The 25,710-nt window shown below is 46.8% G+C and overlaps 2 protein-coding genes across 5 annotated transcripts; one reads left to right on the top strand and one right to left on the bottom strand.

Moving 5' to 3' along the window:
* The first annotated feature begins 9,686 nt into the window (after window positions 1-9,686).
* GPR108 (G protein-coupled receptor 108) lies at window positions 9,687-17,194 on the top strand. 4 transcript variants are annotated; one of them, XM_074203712.1, is made up of 18 exons: window positions 9,688-9,869; window positions 11,187-11,306; window positions 11,557-11,607; window positions 12,015-12,097; window positions 12,312-12,403; window positions 12,518-12,573; window positions 13,158-13,226; window positions 13,422-13,526; window positions 13,600-13,733; window positions 13,898-13,973; window positions 14,208-14,281; window positions 14,745-14,862; window positions 15,168-15,298; window positions 15,846-15,889; window positions 15,980-16,029; window positions 16,377-16,460; window positions 16,547-16,674; window positions 16,800-17,194. In XM_074203712.1, the coding sequence occupies exons 1-18, from the start codon at window positions 9,732-9,734 to the stop codon at window positions 16,870-16,872; spliced, it is 1,626 nt and encodes a 541-aa protein (XP_074059813.1). In that variant the 5' UTR covers window positions 9,688-9,731; the 3' UTR covers window positions 16,873-17,194. The 4 variants fall into 4 exon arrangements, with proteins under 4 accessions (XP_074059811.1, XP_074059813.1, XP_074059810.1 ...); XM_074203711.1 differs by lacking the exon at window positions 9,688-9,869 and adding an exon at window positions 10,031-10,252; XM_074203710.1 differs by having other exon boundaries at window positions 9,687-9,869; window positions 15,846-16,029.
* A 96-nt stretch (window positions 17,195-17,290) lies between these two features.
* LOC141500501 (retinol dehydrogenase 8-like) lies at window positions 17,291-22,989 on the bottom strand. The gene is made up of 7 exons (XM_074203713.1): window positions 22,744-22,989; window positions 21,482-21,651; window positions 20,832-20,993; window positions 19,233-19,412; window positions 19,038-19,131; window positions 18,190-18,373; window positions 17,291-18,031 (listed from the first exon to the last, which is right to left on the bottom strand). Exons 2-7 carry the CDS (start codon window positions 21,576-21,578, stop codon window positions 17,789-17,791), a joined length of 960 nt encoding a protein of 319 aa, XP_074059814.1. The 5' UTR covers window positions 21,579-21,651; window positions 22,744-22,989; the 3' UTR covers window positions 17,291-17,788.
* Between the last annotated feature and the right edge of the window lie 2,721 nt (window positions 22,990-25,710).

The following is a 25,710-nucleotide window of genomic DNA, read 5'->3' on the forward strand; positions in this document are numbered from 1 at the left end:
AGCTAGGTGGTGCAGTGGATAGAGCACTAGTCCTGGAGTCTGAGTTCAAATTTGACCTCAGACACTTAATAATTGCCTAGCTGTGTGATTTGGGCAAGTCACTTAACCCCATTGCCTTAAATTTTTAAAAAAAGCCCTTCTATCAAATCTACCCAATACATGTTCTATAAACTATATTTCTTTCTCTGTATCCATGTTGTGTTTTCCCAAGATGTAACTTTCTTCAAGGCAGAGACTTTTTTCATGTCTTTGAAGATTCAGCAACTAATATAGATTGTTGCACAAAGCAGAAGTCTAATGTTTGCTGAATATAATTGAATTGAAGAAGCAAAGAAGGATGAGATAATGGCAGGTGTGGAGGATGTAGCATGAGTTAACAGGGCTGAGAGAGGAAGGACTGGAGGAGGGAGTCCAGAGATACTGACTTTATATGCTGAATGGATTGAAAAGGCATGAGATTTGTGGGAGATAGGGGGAGAGTGGGTTGAGGGGAGTGAAGTAACAGTAAAAGGACTGAGGATTTTGAGGGGCAGAGGGTACTGAGGGGCTCTGTTGGGGTCTGAAAGAACCAAAGGAACAGAATTGACTGGGAGTAGAGAGCTTGTAAATCATTGACACAGAAATGGCCATTGAACCTATGGAAGCTGATTAGATTAACAGAAGCAGACTGAGATAAGAGAAGAAAACTCTTCCCTTGGATTATGGTCCTGCAAAGGAGAATGGGAAAATAAAAGAAGCAGGAAAGAACTACATCATGAAAGCCAAGAAGGGAGAAAATGCTGAGGAAGAGAGGGGGATCAACCACATCCAAGGCTACAGAGAGGTCATAAAAGACTCCAACAGACGAAAAGTCTACACATTTAGCTCAAACAGGGGATTGGTGGGCATTAGAAATCCAGAATCAAGAAGAACCTCAAAAACCATCTATATTCTACACCCTCAATGTACATACAAGGAAGATGAGGTCTAATTAAGTGATTTTCCTAATGTCATATAAGTAGCAAGCACCAGAGGCAGGATTTGGACCTAGTTCTTCTGACTCCAAAGCCAGTGCTCTGGGGAGCTCTGCACCATATTGTTCTCTTTCCTCTGAGGTCCCAAGGTACTGATGAAGTGAGTATTGAGGGACTGAAGAGGATGGAAAGGTAGCAAAGGTGAACAAGGTGCCTCTTACAACTGACTCTGATTCATTTTGCTCCTCTCAGGGATGATAGGCCTGCCCTAGATTAGGGATGAGCAACCTTTTTTTTTTCTGCCAAGGGCCATTTGGATATTTATAACATCATTCTTGGACTGTATTTGGTCAAATATTTAATTAATTCATCCCCAAAAGCTCCTAAATTTATTGAATTTAGAATCCCCCTCCCTGCCCCTTGAAATTTACCTTTAACACCCCAATACCTTGAGGGAAGTCCCATAACTGGGAGATCTAATGACCTGATTATGATTGGGAGCCCAGAGAGTGCTTAACATGATTTTGTCCTGTTTTTGAAGTCTAAATTAAAAAATGACCACAGCTTCCTTTAATCCAGTTGAGAAAGATCTCCCTTTGCTGACCTTTGAACAGAATGAAAGGGAAAATAATTGTTCAGTTGTTTCAGCCTACTCTTCATGAGCCCTTTTGGGATTTGCTTGGCAAAGACACTGGAGTGGTTTGCCATTTCTTTCACATTTTTACAGATGAGGAAACTGAGGTGAACAGGGTTAAGTGACTTGTCCAGCATGGCATAGCTGGTAAGTGTCTGAAGTCAGATTTGAACTCAGGAAAACAAACCTTCCTGACTTCAGGCCCTGGGGAGGAGTTGGTTTCAGGAAAATATTTTCCCAATGTTGCTTCAGGGAGCAACATTTCTATTGTTCTGTCTGGCAAATCATAAACCCTAAACTTGAACTATGTATCTCAGGTTTGATTTTGCCAAATAATTTTCTTCTTTTTCTCAATAGAAGATCCTTGAGAAAGAGTAGAAATTCATCGGGGCAGCTAGGTGGCGCAGTGGATAGAGCACCGGCCCTGGAGTCAGGAGTACCCCCCCCAGATGTAAACTGCTCTAGGTCTTTAGTTAGCTTTGTATCTGTTGAAATTTATCCTTGGGAAAGTGTTTCTTTCTCTTAGCCTTTGGAGACTCCATAGTAATGTTTTACCAAGTGTACTCACCTTATATCCAACAGGTATGAATATTAAGGACCCCCCCCCCCCCAAACTTGTCTATGTGAGCTTCCATATTTTCCAGAGACACTGACCCAGAGGATGCTGGATGACCTGAACATGACAAGGATGAAACCTCCATCCCTAGTTGACATAATTTGTTGTTTGCATCCAAAGCTAGATTCCCCATGTATCCTTAGGAGTCAACACAGGCACCAGTCAGTCTGTACCAGACTGAGAAATTGTTTTATGCAGCTAGGACCCTTGTAGGAAAAACAGACTTCATGGGCTAGCAGTTCCCAAGGGGAAAGTGCTGCTTTTGTCCTTAGCTTATAAGTTTTTAATCCAGAGCACCTAAGAGACAAACCTCTCCTGTCGACATCTTGGCTCCCCCCCCACCCCCGCCAAAGTGCCGCTTTTGCCATCACCTTCCATCTCCCCTTAGGGAAAGGATTAGTCCTTTTCTTTTCCCTTTGATTTCCCTTTTTTCTCTGTAACATAAAGACCAAGGCTTTCCCTGTAACTCTGGCCTTCTTGGTATAAGGGCCTCCCCATATGTTCCCATATGTGTTTCCTTGCAACACATTTCCTGGACCTGTGGTATAGTTTTTGGTTAACAAGAGAAAAACTAGAGGCCTTTCTAATAATAGGGGTGGGGGGGCAAGGTGTGCTGCTAAATATTTAACAACCAGCTCTCCAGGGGTGGGTGGGAAATGTATCCATGACACAGTTATTGTTTTGGAACTTTTTTGGCAAGGCAAGGATTAAGTGACTTACCCAAGGTCACATAGCTAGGTAAGTATTAGGTGTCTGAGGTCACACTTGAACTCGGGTCCTTCAGATTCCAGGGCGGTACTCTATCCACTGTGCCATCTAGCTGCTCCCCATGACATAGTTGTAAATTTAATCTACATCATTCACATTTTCTCCATTACTTTTATCAAGTCTAGACAATCAACAAAACAATAAATCAAGGTCTGATTTACAGCATTGGCCAAATTTCTGAGGTATAAATGCTTGGTGGGTAATCAATTATGTATATTATCACCTTTATTATGTAATAAAGAACTAGAAAGACTAGCTATAGCAATAAGAAAGAAAAAGAAACTGATGAAATAAACAATAGATAGAAAAAACAAAACCATCACTTTTTGTAGATAATGTTTGTCTAGAGAACCCTAAAAAGTTAACTAAATTGATGCATAAATAAATAAATAAATCCACATAAATCATTGGCATTTCTGTATATCACCAATTAAATGAATATATAAATACAAAATGAATCCACATAAATTATCAGCATGGATGTAAATTACCAGTGAAATCCAATGAAAGAGGTAGAAGAAGAAATTCCATACAAAATAATTATAAAAAGTAATTTTGGGTAGCCCATCTACCAATACACACTCAAGAGATATTTGAATACAACTACAAAACACTCTTTATGGAAATAAATATGGACCTAAACAACTGATGGAATATTAATTTTTCATGGGAAATTCACACCAATATAGTAAAAATGAACACACTATGTAAATTAACTTATTTAGTGCTGTACCAATTAAGCACTACTTAACAGTTAGAAAAAATAATAACAAAATTCACCTGAAAGAATGAAAAACCAAAAATTCCAAGGAAATTAATGAATTATACTGAGCTATAGCCACTAGAGCCATTATTGGGTTTAAACCCCAAGGAAGTCATTGATAAGAAAAAAATCCCCACATACATGAAAATCCTTGAAGCATTGTTTTTTTATGTTAGCTAAAACTTGGAAATAAAATAGGTAGGGGCAGCTAGGTGGTGCAGTGGATAGAGCACTGGCCCTGGAGTCAGGAGTACCTGAGTTCAAATCCTGTCTGAGATACTTAATAATTACCTAGCTGTGTGGCCTTGGGCAAGCCACTTAATCCCACTGCCTTGCAAAAACTAAAAAAAAAAAAAAAGTGTTCTCCCTTAGGGGATGGCTAAACAAGTTGTGATGCATGAAACTAAATACTACCAAGCTATAAGAAATAATGTATGTGATGACTACAAACAAACATGGGAAGACCTATATGGAATGATGCAGAATAAAGTAAGGAGAATCAAGAATCAAGAAAACTATACATAATAGTGACTACAACAATGCAGACAGAAAGAACAAAGACACACACCATACTGTAAGATAAGACTAACAGGTCTTGAGATAACCATGATAACCTCTCTTAGGAAAAGCTAGTTCATAGAATCTATGTATGGAAACAATTGCTATAAGATTAGGCCATGGAGGGCAGCTAGGTGGTGCCCACTGGATAGAGCACCGGCCCTGGAGTCAGGAGTACCTGGGTTCAAATCTGGTCTCAGACATTTAATAATTACCTAGTTGTGTGGCCTTGGGCAAGACACTTAACCCCATTGCCTTGAAAAATCTAAAAAAAAAAAATTAGGCCATGGAAAAATATTGAAAGTTATATTTTAAGGTTAATACAGCTATGTCCTCAAATAATGGACTTGCCAATTACCAGTTTGTCCTTTATATACCATGAAAATTGGCCAATGCCAGGTGATCACCAAGATGAAGGTTTAAGGATTCCACTCTTAGAAAGGTTCCGTAGAGTCACTCTCCCCTTTCTGGGAGAGATGGTGCTCCCATGGGATCAAGCCTTCCCACATGAATGGACCACTTGAATGGACCTGTATCCCTGTGCTCCCCATTGCAGTGCCACACTTATGTGAGTTTTATTTTACATTAATATGGCATACATCTGACTTGTATATCAGATCCTCTTCTTCCTTTTTTTCCTTTTCCCTCCTCTGCCATTCTTCCTAATTATTTGTCACTAAAACTTAAGTATTAAATTGGCTCACATTGTTATGACATATTCTTCACGATTAAACTCATTATGGGGCCTGTTTTCTGTAATGTCTCTAGCTGTGACCCTGGCCTTAGATCAGAAGGGAAATTCATATGTTTCCAAGAGGGATTCCCTTATGCCAGAAAACAGTCACAAGACCCCCAAAATTCCAAAGTAAATGTAACAAAATTATAAAGATCAATTTGAATTCACTCAAAAGAAGACATGAGAAGAAATCCTGATATACCCCTTCCTGAGTTCCACAGGTATTCCACATTGCACATGATTTCAGACTTTTCCAATGTATTGATTGGTTATGGTGATTTTTTTTCCTCTCTAAAAAAAATATTATCTATGATAGGGGATAGCTGTCAGTGAAGAGAAAGGAGAAGGATATAAGGGATGCTATGGTGATGCAAGAACCTCCCCCCCCCCAAAAAAAAATAAATGAAAACTTATTTTAAAAAAGGAACTGTATAACAGGAGGAAGAATTGCATAGCATTTGATAAATCAAAAAAATGAGTTTTAAAGGTCTTCTGATATTTATACTTTCCAAATAGGCAGCATAAATATGTAGTGCTTTTCTTCTAATACAGCAAATGTAAACTTTACACTTCTTAAATAACATGTTATCACCTGGGAACAGTAAAAACAATTTCATCCTAGCTCCAGGGTTCTCTCTTGACTCAAATGTCCAAGGTCACCATATACTCTATGATCAATATATCTTGAATAGCACCAACTAATTCCACATATAGGATAAGTTAAAGCAACATCTGACATTGTCTCAATATTTAGGGACTAATTATTGGATAGCTCTTGAGTCCTTTGGTGTCTATCACTTCCTGCAAACCCGCAAGAGTCCCTTGCTTCAGGCACTAGTCATTTAGGGAGGAAACGAAACAACTTAAATTTCAAGTATGGATGGATGACAATTCACTGACCTATTATAATTTGACCACTACCAACAGGGAAATTTTCAGCCAATGGAGCAAAGGTTAACACACACTGCTATTAAACTGTTGGGGAAAAATCCCAACCTCTCAGTTACATTCCTATTTGACAGTAGCCAATTCCCTGGACATTCCAAATAGTTTTCAGTGCTTTCCTGGACATGACCATAAGCTCAGAGTCTTGATCTCTGCATTCCAACATTTATATTCAAGTCCTTCCCTGGTGGATAGCAGAGGCCAAATTGTTGTCAATTAGTACTGTTACCTATCTCTGGCAGGCATTGTCCAACATGGTATTGGTCAAAATATGTCAGAGAATCAGGACAGAAAGATAGAAAGAATCACAGACAAGAAAGATGGTTTTGAAAATTACATGCTAAACTTATTATAATGATAAATGATATATATAATATGATAAATGATTATATATGTAAATAAATATATATGTGATTATATGAGCTATATATACAAGAAAGCTATATTATATATAATCGATGTTTACAATTTCATGTACAATTCTCTTTTCTTTTTTTTTTTTGGCTAGGCAATGGGGTTAAGTGGCTTGCCCAAGGTCACACAGCTAGGTAATTATTAAGGTCTGAAGCTGGATTTGAACTCAGGTACTCCTGACTTCAGGGCCTGTGCTCTATCCACTGCGCCACCTAGCTGCCCCCATAATTCTCTTTTTTTGACTTGATAAATGAAAATGTCTATTTTATTTTGGCATTTGTTAAATAAATAATTTAAGAAAATTCTGCGTAGTAAGATGTGATAACTTGGCTGATTTTAGAAACATGTAGAAAAATTTGCATGAAATGATGAAGAATGAAATGAGCTGCACCAAGAGAATGTTGTATACAGTAATAGCAGTATTATTAGAACAACTATGAATAAATGTTATTATGAATAGTATAAGTACTCAAATCAACTTCAAAGGACCCATGATGATGCTATTCACTTCCAGAGAAAGAACTGAAGAATAGAAGTATGCATATTATAGTCTTATGAACATGCATATATATATATATATATATATATGTGTGTGTGTATATATTTATATTAAATAGGGACCTCTGGTTTAGGGTGGGAAGGACAGATAGAGATATTTTGGAACTTCAAATATAGCAAAAGTTAATTAAATAAAAAACAAATTATAAAATAAAATATAGTGTCATAACCATACTTGAAATTTAGCTCTATACATCTCTCAGTGGCAGCCTATTTCAAAGCCAAGAATTCAGTTTGTGTATGGGATAGAGTCTCACTTTAGGAAGTCTTCTCCCTCACTGGTATAGGATTGTATGAAAGTCATTCAGAGAAGCATTTGCATGCAGGGCAGAAGATTTGCACAAATTTGCCTAATCCAATACTGATGCCCATTTAAGGTCATTGACCAACTCTTTAAAACCCTCTTCATTTTCACCAGTCCAATAGTCTCCAAATAGATTCATAAGACCCAAGGCAGACTGGCCTTTCTTGCTGTTCTGTTACTTCTTCCTCTCTTCAATTATATATCCACTGGGGAAACCCTTCAGTGATATAGAAATGGCAGCATAATTTTTTTCTGGGTAAATTTTTGAAAAGTTTTTTTTTTTGCACTTGATAGTATTTTATTTTTTCCCAATTACACATAAAGACAGTTTTCAACATTCATTTTTGTAAGATTTCCAAATTTTTCTCCCTCCCTCCACACTTCCCCAAGACAGCAAGTGATCTAATATAGGCTATACGATGTACAATTGTATCTAACATATTTCAACATTAGTCATGTTGTGAAAGAAGAATCAGAGCAAAAGGGAAAAACCATAAGAATGAAAAACAAAAAACAAATCAAAAAATGAAAATATTATGCTTCAATGTACTTTCAGACTCCATAGTTCTTTCTCTGGATGTGGATAGCCTTTTCCATCATGAGTCCTTTGAAATTATCTTGAATCACTGTAGTGCTGAGAAGAGCTAAGATTACCACAGTTGATCATTGAATAGTGTTACTGTTACCATGTACAATGTTCTTCTGTTTCTGGTGACTTCATTCAGTATCAGTTCAAGTAAGTCTTTCTAGGTGTTTCTGAACTGTATCTAGCAGCATCATTCCTTACAAGTAAATTATAACATAGTGACCAAATCTTAGAAAAACCCTTAAACCTGGACTAGGACTTGGAGGCAGCAGCTTCCTCCTCCAGAGAATCTTCAAGTAAGTCCAGAAAATCTTGTCAACTGTGTTTCAGAGGGAATCGCTTTTTAGTTACTCCAGTATTGCGTGGGCAGTTGGGGGAAGCAGGAGATGGAAAGCTAACTGAGAGAATGATGAATTTTGTCTGGTTTGAAATTGGATGTTGTTCAGTTGTGGGGTTTTTCTTGGCAAATGTACTGGAGTGGTTTATCATTTCCTTCTCCAGGTTACTTTTATTGGTGAGGAGACTGAGGCAAACGGGGTTAAGTGACTTGCGCAAGATCAGATAGGTATTAAGCATTTGAGGGAACTCAGGAAGATGAGTCTTCACTGACTCCTGTCCCTTGAAATTAAATGACCTGGGTTCAATTCCTTTTTCCTGGATATTTAACTAAACATGAGCTCAAATCCTCTTTCTGCTTAATTAATAAGCAGTTAGGTGACACTGTGAACGGAGTTCAGGACCTGGAATCAATTCATTTTAATAAGCATGCATTAATTATAGGCACCGGGTTATAACCTGTTTGATTCTGCCTACTAGCCAAGTGACCTTGGACAAGTCACTTTACCTCTGTTTCCTCATCTTTCATATGTTTGTCCTTCCTTCTCCAGGACACAAGACATCAGGGAGGTGGTGCCATGACAAGCCAACGGGGGAAATAACAGCATCAACCTCCCAGATTGGGATAGTAGATGATATTTGTAAGTCTCTTTGCAAACCTTAAATTTTATTTTATTTATATATAATTATAACTTCGGTGTCTTGATCTCTGCATAGAACATCTTTTTAAATTTTTTTTATTTTATTTCATTTTTATTAAGATTTTATTTTGTTTCCTTTTGCAAGGCAATGGGATTAGGTGACTTGCCCAAGAACTCAGGTCCTCTGGGCCCCAGGGCCGGCCACTGCACCATCCTCTAAAGGGCTGTAAATTCTATTCGCTTTGGAGACACCCCCCCCCCCCCCCCCCCCCATGACAGCTCTTTGCTCTGCAAACTGAGGGGAATGGACTAGGAGATGGTCCCTGAGGCGCTTATTTACCCGCGCTACAATTTAGGATCAGAGGAAAAGGGACTCGGAGGAGGCCCGCGCCCAAGCCAGCTCGGCCCCGGGGCTGGGCGTGCCCGGCTCTCCACTCCTGTCCCTCTGCCCAAGGAAGGAATAAACATTCCAAAGCACACCACCTGGTTTGCCTCCCTGTGCATTATGGGAAATGTAGTCTCGCCACCTCCCAGGCCTTTCCCCGGTGCTGTCATCAGCGATGCTGCCTTCTGGGAATGGTAGTCCTGGCTCTTCCTGTCAGTTGCAAAAATCGGGGATTTCTTCCGTACCCTACCGAACCGGACACATTTCAATTGGCTCACTTGCTTGTCTGTCAGGCGCACTGGCTGGACTCTCACCTCCCATTGGGTGTCCCTGAAGGGTCGGACGAGAGAGCTTTGCTCTTCGATTTGCTTTGGTTGCTATCGGTCAGGTGCCAAGTTGTCGAGATCCTGGTTGTCAATTGGCTCCTTCGCCACCCGGGTAGGCAGGGCTTGCCCTCGCGCGCTGTGATTGGCTGCGTTGGGGGAGGATCCTAGAGGGCCGGGGGCGTTGTCGGAGGCGGTGGCGGCTCCAGCGATGGCCGAGGACCCGAGGAGGGGGCTCGGTGGTGGGACCCGAGCAAAGTGGGTCCCGCCGCCGCTGCCGCTGCCGCTGCTGTTGGGGCTGCTGCTGCTGGACGGCTGCTCGGGGAGGATCCACCAGTTGGTGCTGACGGTGAAGTCGCGGGCCATGCAGGGCGCGGGAGGGGGGTGGGAGAGGTGTTCCTGGGGCCTCCCCCGGCTCGGGTGGACTCGTCCGATCCCCCTCCTTTTCTCCCGATGGAGCGGCCCAGCGCCCTTCACCCCTCACCCCCCCACCTGCAGCCTTAATGGTCTCGTCTGGCCAGAACCCCTCGCAGTGGCCCCCCTCCCGCCCAGATGGGACCGTCCGCCTCGCTCCGCCTCCTCCCCCGCTCTGGCTTCCCCGGGCGGGGCCGTTTCCTCCTTGTGACACCCCCCCCCCCCCCGGCACTGGCATCCCGAGCATCCTCCAGGTGCTGCGGGGGGCGAGGGCGCCTCCCTGCACAACGGGCACAGCTGTGCCACCTGCCCCGGGAGGTGGGCAAGGGTCAGAGCCCGGATTTCATCCTCAGCCCGGGAGGGACCCCCTCTGTAGGCGCAGGTGCCAGCCATCCCCCTGCCCCTTCCCTTAAAGAAGTGCCCGGGGCATGGAGGCCAGGCTTGCTAGAGCTGTGACTGGCAGCAATGCAAATAAGCGGCAGCGGCTCCTATTTCATAGCCCTTAGGGGGAGGGGAAGAGGGCCTGGGGAGGAGGCAGGGTGGCCAAGAGATCTTTAGATTAATCCACCACCTGGAGTCCCTGAACTTGCTTGCCTCAATATTTTGGCAATTTGCAGTAAATTGGTTCCTTTGGTAATCCTATTGTATCTTATGCATTAAAATCGTGGTTATCTCCAGAAGGATCCAGATGGCCAGAGGGGGTCCGGGACTCCCCAACTACCTGTTACATGGAAATCTTGAGTGGATATCCATCTAGGCATGGATATGTATCTTGAGGAGAAAACCAGGAGCGTTTACATTTTTGTGTGTTGGTTCTGAGTTGAGGGAGGTAAAGAACCTGGACATGGATGGGTGGATCGGAGGAAAGGGGACCTGGTGTCTGCTGTGATCATCTTCATTCAGGGAAACAGCCCCCTTCACTGGGCCAAGGGAAGGAAGTTAGAACTGATAAATGAGGTCTCCCCCCTGAACCCAGGAAGGCAAGACCAAGGGTAGGTTATTCCTGTGGGGTTGGTCTATGACTGGGACCCAAGTGTCCAGTGGTCTTGCTCAGTATGCCCTCTCCCTTCTTTCCTCTTTATCCCTGAGAAGATTACCCCCTCGATCTGGGTTTAGGTGTTGGTCTAAGGAGTAGAGGTGAGATTGAAGCCATCAGATGAAAGGAAAGTTTGCATCTAGAGTGTATATTGAGCTTTTGGGATGTTCTTGACCACCCTCCCTCTGATGACCGTTCAGTCATGTTCTCTTTTAGGGGGAAAAACGGGCTGACATCCAGCTGAACAGCTTTGGCTTCTTTACCAATGGATCCTTGGAAGTGGAACTCAGCCTCCTTCGTCTCAGTCTGCAGCACCAGGAAGAACAGCCACAGCTGGTGAGTACGGAGACATTTGGGGAGGAGACAGCCTGGGGTTTGGTTTTAGACTCTAAAACCAAAAGAGGAACTCATTTTCTGGAGTCCAGAGGGGTTAGAAGACAGGGCCCCAGAGATGGGGGCAGGAGGTACCCTGTTTACATCAGAGGCTGGATTTAAAGGAAAGAAGAGACAGGATTATAAATCTGGGGAGAGAGAGGGGAGAACTGTCTCTACAGTCCCAAGTGACTCTCTTTTCTTTTTACCCTAGGTGGGCTTCAGCCTATCCCGAGCTCGAACTGGCAGCATCCGATCCTATTCTGTGAGTCCCTGTCTGATGGGCTGAGGTGGGGTGTCTCAGGACAGGGAGCATCTGCTTTCTATACATTTAACATAGAACCTGCCAATATTTCTTTCTTGCCATGTAAATGAGTTATTATCATTAGGAACAGACCCTTTGCCAATATTTTTCCCTTCCAGATGTTTATCTTCACCCCTACTATTTTTGTTATACCATCCTCCTTCCCAGAGCTCTCCCCTGCCCCCTGGAATCAGGGGAGAGAGAGAGATAAAGAGTGTTGTGTGTGTGTGTGTGTGTGTGTGTGTGTGTGTGTGTGTGTGCTGGCATACCTTTTGCTGAATGGGTAATGAGAGATCTGGGGCTGGAGGTGGCAGAGCCCAAGCATAAACCTGGCCTTCCTACCCATTCTGCTTCTCTCCTTCCCCCAGGCCCCAGAACCCCATACCTGTGCTCTCAAACACAATGGGAGCAACCTGATGGCCACCTTCCTCATTGACCTCAAGGGAAAACAGTAAGTTTTATCATCTTTGGAACTGGAGTTCAGAGATTGGATATTGAAGAAGTAGGGGAGTAACCAAAAAGGACCTTGGAAATTATCCAGGCCAGTCTCTATTTAACAAATGAGGAAAGTGAGGCTCAGAAAGGGGGAGGTGCCAGATCAAGATAACCCAGTTTTAAGAGGAGAGCTAGAACCTAGGGTTCTTAATTCTCCTCTCCTGATGTAGGGTCCAAGTATGCCAGTTTGGGGAGCAAAAGAAACTCCAGATTTCTCCAGGGCTTCTCCAAGAAGGTGTACCCCTGCCCATTCCAACCAGTGGTGAGTTCCAACAGGAGCCCTGTCTTATCTGTCACCACCTATCCTCCCCTTCCCCCCCCCCCCCTTACTGACCCTTTGCCATCATTGGTCTATAGGCCTGTACTTGCTTTGCAGGGATCAATTCAGCCAAGCAGGTTGGAAAATCTCCACCACTGACTTTGGGGGGCCAGGTAAGGGAGATTTTGGGAGCATCAAGCATCCAACCAGAGCATTGAACATAGGCAGGGCCCAGGCTGTTTGAAGGAGAGGAGAGTCACACAGAGTAAGAGATTCTTCTACCACAAGGTCAATGCTACCTCTCTGTGACCCTGAGAAGACTCAGGCTTTCCTGGGAATTGATGAGCTTCATTCCCCCCTTCCCCCACCACAGGAGATCATGATAGCTCAAGGTTCAGCACGCCCCATTTTATAGAGGGGGAAAATCAAAACTCCTGGGGAAGAGGGATTCCCACAGAGCCAGGACTGCATCCCTTTGTCTCCAAAGTCCAATCTTTCTGACAAGACAAGTAGAAAGAGGGCAGTTCAGAGCAGGCTGGGATAGGACCAAGAAGACTTCCTACAGGAAAGAGTTTGAGCTGGGCCTTCTTCGTCCAGTCAGCTAGGCACCCATGTACAAGATGGGATGGGGATGGACTGATCTGAATGAGGCAGAGGTAAAGATCCTGGAGATGAAGGCAGGAAGGGCTGCTCCTAGAAATAACTCTTCTAGATAGAGTTCCTTGACTGCTCTGACTCTGGGCTTCATTTTCCATAGGACCCCAGCCATAAGGAGACAGGGCTGGTCCTGAACTTGGGTTACAACAATGATTCCTACAACTTCAGTGTGAGTACCATCCTGATTCCAGGTTCCACTTCCTCTGTCACCACGACTGATCCTCAGCCCCATCAGCCCAAACCTTTCCCCTCCCCAGCACAGTAGCCTCTGGCTTGCCTAGAAGACCAGAAGGGGGAGGGAGACCTGGGTCTCCTTAGGGCCACAGAGACAGGAATCCTGAGGGTCACTCTCTCCCCCCACCAGTTCCATGTGGTGATTGGCTCCCCAGCTGAGGAAGGACTTTACAACCTCAACTTTCACAACTGTTACAATGCCATCCCTGGACATGAAAGGCCCTTTGACATCACGGTGAGACTCCTTCCCCTGGGAAGGTACAGGGTCAGAAGCCTGGCCTGCCCCTTATCCTGATATCTTCATCTAGATAAAGATCCGGGAGAAGAACCCCGAGGGCTTCCTGTCTGCTACTGAGATTCCACTCTTCAAGCTCTACCTGGTCATGTCAGCCTGTTTCCTGGGGGCTGGAGCCTTATGGGTTTCTGTTCTCTGCAAGCACAAGTAACAATCTTGTTTATCCCAAATTGGAAGTCCTTACTTCCCCTTTCATAGCCCTGGCAACCCTGAGTCCCTGGTGCTCCCCTAGACCCAGACTTGTCTCCCTCCCAAATCCCAAGGGATTTCCCCAGCCTCCTCTTCTTCTGAGCATGCCCTTCTCCTCCCAGATACAATGTCTTCAAGATCCACTGGCTGATGGCAGCTCTGGCCTTCACCAAGAGTGCATCCCTCCTCTTTCACAGTGTGAGTTCCCAGCTGGGGCAAGATGGGGAAGGGGCAAGGGGGATCATTAGGCCATGGGAGGGACTTGGAAGTCTGAGCTCATGGCCCTTTTTTGGTGACAGCAAGTATTGTTCATTCCAGGAGCCTCAAATAGGAGACCCTGTCCCTCCATTCTTCTGTCATTCCATAGCTGTAGGCACCTGGCTATCTCCCCAACCCCACCCAATTTGCCCATGTCTGGTCCTCTTTCTCTAGATCAACTACTACTTCATCAACAGCCAGGGCCGTCCCATCGAAGGCCTTGCTGTCACTGATTACATCACCCATCTGTGAGTGAGGGTCCAACCCTTCCATGGTCCCAGGGTGGAGGAAGATGGCTTATCTACCTCTTGCCCCCATTCCAGATTGTTCAGCCTTAAAACCCAGGGGGAGGTGAGGGGAGGGAAGGAAAGAGGAAGGGAAAAGAGAACAGGGGAGGGAAGGAAAGGAGAAGAGAGAGAGAGAGAAAGGAGGGAAGGAAAAGAAAGGGAAGAAAAGGGGAAGGGAAAGAAGAAAGGAGGGAATTGAAAAGAGAAGAGAGGAAGGGAAAAAAGGAAAGGGGAAGGGAAGAGAAAGGAGAAATGAGGAGGGAAGGGAAGAGAAAGAGGAGGGGGAGGGGAAGGAAGAAGGACAGGAAAGGGCTGGGGAGGCTGCTTTTCATTCTCTGGGCCGGAGCACTGGAGCTCTCCCATTCCACTCTTTCTCTCCTCCAACTATCAACCCTCTCCTCTCCCTCTCTCCTTCCTATCACAGACTGAAGGGTGCCCTCCTCTTCATCACCATTGCTCTCATTGGCTCCGGCTGGGCCTTTGTCAAATATGTCCTGTCTGACAAGGAGAAGAAGCTTTTTGGGGTTGTCATCCCCTTGCAGGTACCTGATGCATCCTGACTCTGAATCTCTTAGATGGAATCTCATCTCCCAGAGTTGATGGATCCTCTTCTCCCCAGTTGGAGGAACACTTGGGCTTGTAGCTGGAGATCTAGGTTTCAAATTCTGTCTTGGCTCCTTAATAGCTCTAGGTCCTCGAGCAAGCCCTTTCCAGTTTCCCTATTTGTGAATCAAGGGGGTATCTCGGGTACCTTTCAGCTTTGCCCTTAGATCCATCCTGGGGTGAAGGGGGAAGATGTCAGAATGTGAGGCCACATTGGGGATCACCCCTGTCCAACTCTACCCAGGTTCTGGCCAACGTGGCCTACATCATTATTGAATCCACTGAGGAGGGGACCAGCGATTATGCTCTGTGGAAGGAGATTCTGTTCTTGGTTGATCTCATCTGCTGCGGGGCCATCCTCTTTCCTGTTGTATGGTGAGGACCTGGCCTTTAGTTCTTATTCCCTCCTCTTCTAGTTTCCCAGCACTGGGTCCTTCCTAGCAGGCCTCTGGAACTGGAGCTTCCTTGGAGGTCATGACATGGAGGCTCTACCACGTGTCCTGGAGCCACCCTCTCTCTTAGGGCCACATCTATTCCATTTTCCTATATGTTAAATGAGGGTTCATGCAAATGATATCTGATTTCCCCTCCAGCTATGGATCTGTGATCCCAGTTAAAAGGGAGATTGGTCAGACATGTCAGGAAAGGGTGGTACTTCCTGGAGGGAGTGTTGCTAAGTGCCCAGGATTATGGTTGGTAAGGTGGAGAATGTCAGGATGGGGGGCAGGCTGCTGTTTACTTGTGTGAACTTGGGCTTTAGTTCTCCTTTCATCTTAAAGTAGGTTGACTAGCAAAAGCTTGGAGAGTCTTTGATCCTGGAATTTTAGGAGGGTGACTGGAAACCCTGTGGCCCAGGACTGTCCACACCCACAGTAAACACTGACCATGTGTCTTCTTCCTTCCCCATCCACACAAATGGCAGGTCCATCCGCCATCTCCAAGAGGCATCGGGCACTGATGGGAAGGGTGAGTGTCTATTCTGTGTGCTCCTGTTGTTCTCCCCACCCCCCAATCTCCTTCTGGTCCCTGACTTCCTTCATCTGTTCCCTCTCTCAGTGGCAGTGAATTTGGCAAAGCTAAAGTTGTTCCGGCATTACTACGTCATGGTAGGAACAAGAAGGGCAGGGGAGTGGGACTGAACCTCCTGGATAGTATCCCTTCTATTCTTTAGGGTTCCCATCCCTGGAGCTATCCCACTATCTCTTTAAATGAGCCCCTTGGGAATTGATCTTGCCTTCTCTGTTGCTATTCCCAGATCTGAGCCTGTCTGTCTCCCACCCCTGGGAACTGTCTCCTGTCCATCCATGCTCTTGGGAACTACCCCTGCTTATCCACCTGTGCCCTGGGAACTGTCCTTGTTGTCTGTCCATGCCCTTGGAGCTGCCCGTTTGTCCATCCGTTCTCTGGGAGCTGCCCCGTCTAGCCCTTATTTTTCTCCCTACCTCCTATGTAGACGGTGTGCTACATCTACTTCAGTCGGATCGTAGCTGTCCTGCTCCGAGTCAGCGTACCCTTTCAGTGGCAGTGGCTGTATGAGGTGAGTGGGGCCAGAGGTCACATGCTACCTGGGGTATCCTGGGCCTGGGAGGCTTGGTCACTGATTCTTTTCTCTCTCCATACCAGCTGCTGGTGGAGGTCTCTACCCTGGTCTTCTTCATCCTCACTGGCTATAAGTTCCGCCCTGCATCCAACAATCCCTACCTGCAACTGCCCCAGGAGGATGACGAGGAAGATGTGCAGATGGACCAAGTGTGAGCGATCCGGGAGGGAGGGAGATAGGAACACTGACCCAGAGACTCCCAGGATTGGCAGCTCCAGTTGAGGGTCTGTTTCTCAGCCCCTGAATCCCCATCTCTTCAACTTTTTCCCTTAATAGGATGACAGAATCTGGGCTCCGGGAAGGCTTGTCCAAGGTCAACAAAACAGCTACCAGCAGAGAGGTGCTCTGAGACCAGCATGCCTTGTCCTTAGGGGGCCTCTGTGGTACATACTGTTCACTGTCCACATTCCATGGCCACACTCCTTCCTGTTCTCCCTCCCAGGACAAGGCTCCTCAGCAGGGAGAAAGGAGAACTCCGTTTGGGGGAAATGGGGGAACCCTCCTTGGTTTGAAGGGCAATACCTCACTTTCACTGCCCCTGTTGAGTGGGGGAAGGGGGTCAGCCTCGGATGGTTCCCTTGCCTACACACACACACACACACACACACACACACACACACACACACACACACACAATCTCCTGCTGTATAATAATCAGTCTTTTTTGCTAAGTGGTTTGTGTAAGTCCGCCTTCCTTTGCCCTTCCCTGGCTCTTCCTCATAGGACACAGGCCAGAGCTCCATAAGGCAAAGCAGAATAGACAGGTGTATTTCAGACATGCATATTTATTAGAAGGGGGAAGGTATTCACTTCCCTTAGAGAGCCCCCCGAGGCAATGAAGGCCTCTCTCAAGGAGGTCAGGATCCACCTAGGCTTGTGCTTATGCTGGCTATGGGCAAGCCCCTGGTCCCAGGCTAGTAACATCCTAGGGTTGAGGGTCATTTGGAGTAGGCCTCACAGCAAGTTCTGGCCCTTTGGGAGGAACTTGAGGGATTGGGGGGGGAAGGGGAACAGACAAGGAGACTAAGAAAATGTGCCATCTTCTGCAGTAGGAACTAGGGGTAGGACCAGCCAACCTTCTCTGCACACTTAAAATTCCCAAGGCCCTGGGGTACCCACAGCCTAGGAAGAGGAGAAAAAAGTGGGCAGGTCTCAGGACCTCAGGATCTTTTTCTACCACATACTCTGTAATTACTGCCAGCCTTGGGTCCCTGGGGCTATTGGAAGAAGGTGGGGGAAGGGATGTCAGGGCTAGGGGTGAGGAGTCAAGGAGGTGCTGGGGGCCGGGGCAGAGGGCCCAGGTCACGGCGCTTCCTCCATTGGAGCATCTTCAGGAGGCTGAGACTGGCCCGGAATAGCCGGTCATGCTGGAAGACCAGTTGGTGAAAAGCACTGAGGGGCAGCTGACCTGATGGGTCCGCATGCTTCAGAGTGGTCAGTGGGGTGTACACACTGTTGGTCTGGCAGCGGAATGGAGGGTTGGATGCCCCGATCACCTGCACTGCATGCTGGTAAAGAGAGAGCAGAGCATCACTTGGCTAATTCTTCAGAAGTGGAGATGCCCAGTTTCCCTGAAGAGACAAATTCCAGATCTGGGGAGAAGCGAAGGGGACACCTGGGTTTTTCCCAGGAGCTGGCCAGGCTCTGGGGGATGGGGGAAGGTTACCTCTGCCACCTCCTCAGGGCTCTGACCCAAGGCAGAGAAGACATCTTTTGAGTAGGCCATGTAGAAGCCCTGGAAGATTTTCTGAGTTTCAGCGTCCACCTTGGAGAAGTCCAGGGAGGCTACCTCGTCATACAGTTTCTTCTCAAACTCTGTTACCACAGGCCCTGGTTCCAGGAGGCTGATACTGGGAGTTGAGGGAACATAGGCTCCAGCTGCCTCCTGCCCTGACACTCCACATCCCCTCCCCCAACTCCTAACTTCACCCCCCCTCTGGGGGGCAGATCCATGAATGGGGGAGAGGGAGGACATGTATGTCTGTGTGTGGTCCCAAGTTGGGAGGAGAGGCCCATTAGACCCTCAGGCTTTGTGACCCAAGCAGACCTCTTCGGAATTTACAAAGCCCTTTGCTATCCATGTTATTTGGTCTTATATGGGACGCAGAGCATGCATTACTATTCCTTATTCTTCAGATGAACAAGATGAAGCTCAGAGATCTCACGACTAGATAGGAAAGCCAGGAAATGACCCCAGATCCAGGTGGGCAAAGTTAATGGGCTGAACCCCAGGTTTGGATTGGACTTGTCCAAGGAGGCATAATCAGTGTGACCTATAAAGGTGATGGGGTAACTTCACCCTGGGTATCAAAGCACTTTCAGCCTCCATCTCCTCATCTGTAAACAAGACAATTAATGCATGCACTCCAAGCCTCATTGGCTTGGTGTGAGAAAAGCCCTTGGCAAACTTGAGAAGGTGAAGCCAAGCCATTTGTAAGCCCAGGTAGCTTGCTGTTCTGAGCTGCTCTCTGCTCCCCAGCCTACCCCACACATTCCCTGGACCCCATCACTCACTTTACCCCAAACTTGAGGGCCTGTAGGGCAAGGCTTTCACAGAACCCCTCCACAGCAAACTTGGAAGCACAGTACACATCATTGAAAAGCAGCCCTGGGGGTCAGAAGGAAATGAGAGCTAGGGCTCTTGCCTGATGAGTCCCCTTGAGGCCTCTGTCCCTCCCCACCTGAGACTTCTCAGGACCCAGGCCTCACCCTGCTGGCCCAGGATGCTGCTCGTGACTACAATGTGGCCCTGACGGCGCCGCTTCATGCTGGGGAATACTTCCTGGACCAGCCGCACCAGGCCTAGAAAGTTGGTGTCTAGTACCTGCTTCACGACCGCCATGCTGTGACACTCCAAGGGGCCAATCAGACCCACTCCTGCATTGCTCACTGCCAATGGGGAGAGAGGAGAAAAGAAGGGAAGAGAGGGCTCAGGGCTGGAAGGGATACCAGAGATCTTGTCTAAAGCTGTCCCGAATCAGGAATGCCCCCCCACCCCCGAATGCCATCCCAGACCAGTGGCCATCCAACACTTTGGTGACCATGCCCTCCCACCACAGCATGTATCAGCTCTACATGCAAGGAAGTTTTCCCCTCATGTGCAGCTGAAATTTGCCTTTCCACAACTCACCCTCTCATCCCTACCCATACCCCGTTAAACATCCACTGTCTGGGACCAGACAGAACAAGACACCCTCCTCCCCAAGTCTAGCTTTCTTGAAGACTGTTATTGTAATTTGACTCCTTTAAGAAGCCATGAAATATCCAGAGGAGGATGGCCACGATAGGAAAAAGCCCACAGGGCAAGGATGCCTGTTCTTTTGTGTCATGGACCCCTTGGGCTGCATAAAATAAAACAGCAATTTATTGAAATGTGACTAGAATTTATAATTCCATTTTAATTGAAGTAGAAGTTTTTAGGTTAGTTTTGTTTTTTAGCCCAAGTTAAAAACTCCAGTTCCAGCTCATGTCTTTCCAAGATCCCTTAAAGGAATAAGAAATGTCTTAGAAAAGATAAAACTTAGAGGGGATGTGGAGGCCTGAGACTGGGAAGGGGGTCTAGTTTTATTCTGCTCAGTCCCAGAGGACCAAACAAAACTCTGGGTGGGACAAGGTACAAGACAGTTTTATGTGTGTTCTCTGAGACCATTTCCCCATGATTCTAGTATCCCAAGTAGAATCTGCCTACGGAATTAGGGAGGATTGTGGGGAGTTTACCCTCACTAAAACTCTTTAAGAAAAGACTGGATGGGGGCAGCTAGGTGGCGCAGTGGATAGAGGCGCTGGCCCTGGAGTCAGAAATACCTGAGTTCAAATCCAGCCTCAGACACTTAATAATTACCTAGCTGTGTGGCCTTGGGCAAGCCACTTGACCCCATTTGCCTTGCAAAAAAAAAAAAAAAATCTAAAAAAAAAAATTTTTAAAAAGATAAGATTGGACGATCAGGTTTGCTATATGGCAGAAGGGGTTCTAAGACAGATAAATGTTGGACAAGGTGGATTCTGAGATCCTTGACTTTGAGAATCTATAAGCAAGTCATATCTCTTGTATGCTAAATGTGCCCCCCTCCTCCCCAAAACAACTTCTTTCCAAAGCTGGAGGCACAGCTCCTGAATGCGCACTGCCCTCTCAAACATCTCCACCCCCAAGCAGGAGGCAGGGATCCTGCATGTTGATCCCCAAAAACTGGAAGCAAAGCTTCTATAGGCACTGCTGCCTCCCCCCACTACCCCCAAGACACTCAAGCTTAGGCTCCAACTTTAGTCCTCCTTGACTTTGGGCCCTCATTCTAGAAGGGCTGGACTCACCCAGAATGTCCACTCTTTGGTCTGGCATGGCAGCCACACACTGACGAATCGAATCTCCACAGGTGACATCCAAGGGCCGAATCTGAAGGGTCTTCTCCAGTGTCTCCCCAGCCTTCTCCTCTAGGGTGCCCTTCTTTGCCATGTCCCTCATGGTGGCAATCACTTTGGGGTAGCAAAGGAACAGAAATTTCCCACCAAGGCCCAGACCAGCAGCTGTCCACAACTCTTCTAACACAAGCCACCAAACTCTACATGTTAAAATCCAAACCTGGTTGGGATCCCCCTCCTCCCCCATATACCCCAATCCTCCCACAGTTAAATTTGTCACAACACAAAATGTCAGAGTGAGAAGGGAGGCTTGAGAGGTCATGGAGGTCAATCTTATTATATAGATGGGGAAACTAAAGGTTATCTATAATGCTATTCTCCCGTCAGGCCTAGGGTCAGGCATGGGGTCTGCTTCTGATGGTGGGAGTAGAAATGGCCAGGCTGTCTGAGAAGGCTGGAGCTGGGGGTGAGGGTGGGATTGGACCTAACTCCTTCTATCCTGCCTCCACAGCCTATGCTCCTAGCCTAGAGAAGGTGTGAAAAGGTGGGGAAGAGAGACGGAGAGGTCATGAGAAGAGAGCCCAGGATACTCCCAAGTTCACCTTTGAACCTCTTCAGTTCATCCTTGGCCAACCGCACAGCCAGGGCCAGGCCAATGCCAGAAGAGCAACCAGTGATCAGTACATTCTTGTAGGCCATTGCTGTCTTGGGTAAGACAGACAGTGCCAAACTACTGAATCCTAGAAATCAGAGCATGCCAGCTGGAAGAATCCTAAGAACACAGAACAACAGAGCTGGGAGAGATTTCAAAACATGGAGGATCGCAGATGGTCCAGACATGAACATACAGTGTTAGAACTGGGGAAAAGCTTATAGAGATGCCGTCATAATGTCAACATTATAATAATGAAGCTGGGTATCACACACTTTTTGATGCTGAAACATCAGGGATCATAGATTCACAATGTAAAACAGCTTGAAGATTTTGGGGGGTGCCCTTTAGCTTGACCTTTATGAAGTCGTGTAGTAGCCCACTCCCTTTACCTCAACAGAAACGGAGGCACAAAGCTATTAATGAAGTTACAAAAGGCCAAGCCCTTCTTTTTGATGAATGGGGAAGTTGAGGCCCAGAGAAGTGAAGTCATTCCCGCAAATGGGGCTATTTTCACTATTTTCCCTACCCCATCACCACCCACCCACCCGCCCCTCCTTCTAAGTCTAAGACAACAGCTTTGCCTTCCCTGTCCCATCAACATTACCCGACGGGCTTCCTACCACCCCTACCCCCACCTCAGGGCTAGGGATTCTCCCTCCGACCCCCACTAGGCTGGGGGTGGGGAGAGGGAAGGGAAGAATGGCAGACAGGTGTCGAGAAGACGGGCCCGGGATTAAGTGAGGGCAGGGCTGGGGTTTGGGGTGCTTGCTGGGAATCCCTCAGGTTTGGGGTTTGGGCGAAGGTGGCGTCCCCCCAACCCCTGAATTCTGGCGGAATGCCCTCCTCCTCCTCTTAGCCCCTCTCCCGGCCAGGGACACCCGGCCAGTCCCGGCAGGGCTATTCCGGGCAGGCTTAGGTCCAGGATTAACAGGGCACCGTTGGGGATGGGGGGGATGGGGGTGGGGGTGGGGGATGGAAAGGGGGTGGAGGGTTGGGAAGTGGGGGGGGGGAAGAGAGGGGGCTGGCTCCTGGAGGGAGCCCCCAGCCCCAAGGCCAGGGAGCGAGGACGCCAGTATCTGGGGGAGTCGGGGCGGTCCCCGCCGGGGGTGGGGCTGGGGGCTGTTCCCGCCCCCGCCCCCCTCACTCCCCCAACCCGGCCGTAGTTAAAGGGCCAGGCAGCCGGCCCCAGGACTGTCCGCTGTGGCTCACCCCGGCGCCTGCCCCGGCCGTCCGTCCTACTGCCCCGCGATGGCGGCGGCCGCTGCCCTGGCCCGGGGCCCCGCCGCACCTCGGCCGCTGCCCGGGCTCGGGCTCCCCGGACTCCGGCCCCCCGGACTCCGGCCCCGCCTCTGCCGGCCCGAGGCAGGCCGGGCCTTGTAGTCCGGAGCCCGCACCGCCTCCGGGACGCCCTCCGGGAGCCCCCGGGCCAGAGCGGGCCCCAGAACGCTGGGACGTTGGGCTCCGAATCCTGGGGGTCCAGGGCTGAAAGGCCTGGCCAGACCTGGCGGCGGCCCCGATCTTTTTTCCCCAGGCTGAGACCCAGCGACTTGTTTTATAGGCCCCCTCAGGCTGGCTTTTTTTAAAAAACTAGACATAAATCCAATCTCTAATTTTACAAATGGGGGAAATTGAGGCCAAGTGAGAAGGGGCAGAGCCTGGAATCCTGTGGGATGGGGGATACCTGGATTTCCCTCCTCTGAGGGAGTCAGAAGCCCAGGAGCAAGTCTGGAGGCACCCCAAAGTTGAAATCTGCCCCAGTCAGCTGTAATCATCTCCCCCAGGACGGTGGGGTACCTGACTCGGGGACCATGGACTCTAGGGCTCGGACCAAGAGAAGGGGCCCCAAGGTCCCGATTTTAGCCAGAAGAGCCGAAAATTGCCTCTCTGCACTGAGGGCTGAAGCTTTCTTTAGAGGTATCCGGTCCTGTCCATCATCTCCATATTTGGCCACTGGATGCAGATGGTTCCGGAGAAGAAAGTGAGGTTGGTCACTCCCCCTCACTCAAATCCTTGACTCTTTCCTGTCCTGGCATCACCTCCTGTTGTCACCATCCTTTTTTGAGAACAATGGACAAACTGCAACAATAAACCCCTGGTGAACTCCCCTCCGGCCAAATCTCACCCTGCCTCCTTCAGAGAGAGAGAGAGGGAGGGAGGGAGGAAAGGGACCGGGGAGCATTTAGGGTATCCCCACACACTTTGCCTAGCTTAACTACCCCCATTCAAGTGTGGGTCTGTATGGGTCTGAATCCTTTACCTTCACCACTGGGTTTACTTTTATCTGCTAGATAAGACAGGAATACAAAACAAACAACAAAATAGCTGTAAGGAAAAGTTCCTCTCCCAATTTCACCCCCATAAACCTAGGGTACATTCTCCCACCAACAGAAAAACCATCAGGAAAAGGACAGTCAGGCCGAAGAGAGTCAGCCAGGTTGTAGGACTGCTAGGTGGGTCTAAAGTCCAGGACAAGAACCCAGAGGGACTCCTTCAGTTAGAGGAAATGATCTTCTCAACAGGTTTTGACTGACCTAACTTGGGAACAAAGCAGGCTAGAGCCAAGAGTGCCAGTAACAAGGTAGCAGTTTATTAATAACCTTCTTTGTAAGGAACCAATTTGCAAATCATGGGATAACTCCATTCTTGGAGCTCTGCCTTGCTAAAGTTTGGGTAGAGATAAATATATACATTCATTTTTAGAACCCGAGTGATCTATCCAGGACAAGCCCACAATAAAACGAAGACATTACTCTTAACCAAGTGGGAGTCCTGTGGGAATGGCTAGGTTGATTGTATAGTTTTGGGTCATTCAGTACAGAACACAACAGGGCTGAGCCACTTCACTTAACACAGGGCACAAGAATGCAGAACTTGTCATGAGTAAAACAATTGACTAGTTTGTTTTTCAGTTTCCCAGGCCCAGAACTTGCCTGTGAAAAGAATCTTTAGAAACTAAATTATTATTATTATTATTATTATTATTATTATTATTATTATTAAATTTATTATACATGTCTCATTAATTGATATAAAAATCATAATTCCCTTGACAATCTGGAGAAAAATCCATCAAAGAGAGTCAGAGAAGAAGTAGACTTATAAACAGGAGAAAAACCAGGAGAGCGTGATATCCTGAGAAAATAGAGTATCAAGGAGAAGAGGACAATCAACAGTTCTCAAAGGCTGCTGTGAAATCCAGGAGGATGATAACTGAGAAAAGAAATTGGAGAGGGTTAGGCTGCAAAGAATCCTAGAGTCCTGGGAGTTACAAATAGGAGAGACCTAAAGCTTCATTTAGACCAATCCCTTCATTTTACAGATTAAAAAAAACACATAGAGAGGTTCATCAGATCATAGCTTTAGAACTGGAAGGTATTACAAAAGGTACATACAAGCCTAGCTCCCTCATTTTGCACCTGAAGAAACTGAGGCTCAGAGAGGTTAAATGATTTGCTAAGGTCACCAGAAATCAAGAGTGACAGAGGGGGAGTTCAAATCCAGGTCTTCTGACTTCAAATCCAGGGCCCTCTCCTACACTATTTTGGCTATTAAGTATCATGCCCAATATCAAAGAAGAGGGTGGAGCCAGGATTGTAAAGGATATTTGATAACCAACCTAAGAAATTTAGAACTTGTTCCATATTTAATGCTCCCTTTGGGTTAGTTACCCTTTCCTTCAATTCACATATTGTGTTCCCGTAGGGGAACAGCTAACCCAGGTTCAAGGTACTGTATGTCTAGACTTTCAGAATCACTGTTGTCAGGCTCCCGACTAATGTGTGTTACTCTAGTAATATAGTCAGACAGAAAAACAGAAAATCATAATTAGTTCAAAGAAAAGGCATATACTAATATCTTAATAAAACTTTTGAAATAAACCTTATTAATATATTTGTAAACCTTTGATACATTCTACTATAAACATACAAATCATCAGGGAGAAGAATGCCATACAGAGGTCACAAGTAGGAAGTGTTCACATGAGGAAACAAAAAGACCAGAGACATTCTGAGCCCTAAACATTAATTCCTTTGGGATAAAAGAAAAAAAGAAATCATACAGCAAGCAATTGTCTTGGGGCTAGCTGATCCTGGTCAAAAACCTCATCCTATTATGGTGATTAGCCCATTTATTTCCTAAATTTATATCTTTGAAGGCTGTAACCCAAACAATGGT

This window comes from Macrotis lagotis, chromosome X (genome assembly GCF_037893015.1).
Source record: "Macrotis lagotis isolate mMagLag1 chromosome X, bilby.v1.9.chrom.fasta, whole genome shotgun sequence".
Lineage (NCBI taxonomy): Eukaryota > Metazoa > Chordata > Mammalia > Peramelemorphia > Peramelidae > Macrotis > Macrotis lagotis.

Bases quoted from the DNA above. Each gene is read 5' to 3' on its own strand.
- GPR108 (XM_074203709.1), top strand. From the start codon at position 10,073: ATGGGACCGTCCGCCTCGCTCCGCCTCCTCCCCCGCTCTGGCTTCCCC. The intron at 13,734-13,897 runs GTAACAATCTTG...TTCTCCTCCCAG, and splicing joins TCTGTTCTCTGCAAGCACAA to ATACAATGTCTTCAAGATCC. The intron at 15,299-15,845 runs GTGAGGACCTGG...CACAAATGGCAG, and splicing joins ATCCTCTTTCCTGTTGTATG to GTCCATCCGCCATCTCCAAG.
- LOC141500501 (XM_074203713.1), bottom strand. From the start codon at position 21,578: ATGGCCTACAAGAATGTACTGATCACTGGTTGCTCTTCTGGCATTGGC. The intron at 19,132-19,232 runs GTGAGGCCTGGG...TCTGACCCCCAG, and splicing joins CAGCATCCTGGGCCAGCAGG to GGCTGCTTTTCAATGATGTG. The intron at 18,032-18,189 runs GTAACCTTCCCC...TCTCTTTACCAG, and splicing joins GCCCTGAGGAGGTGGCAGAG to CATGCAGTGCAGGTGATCGG.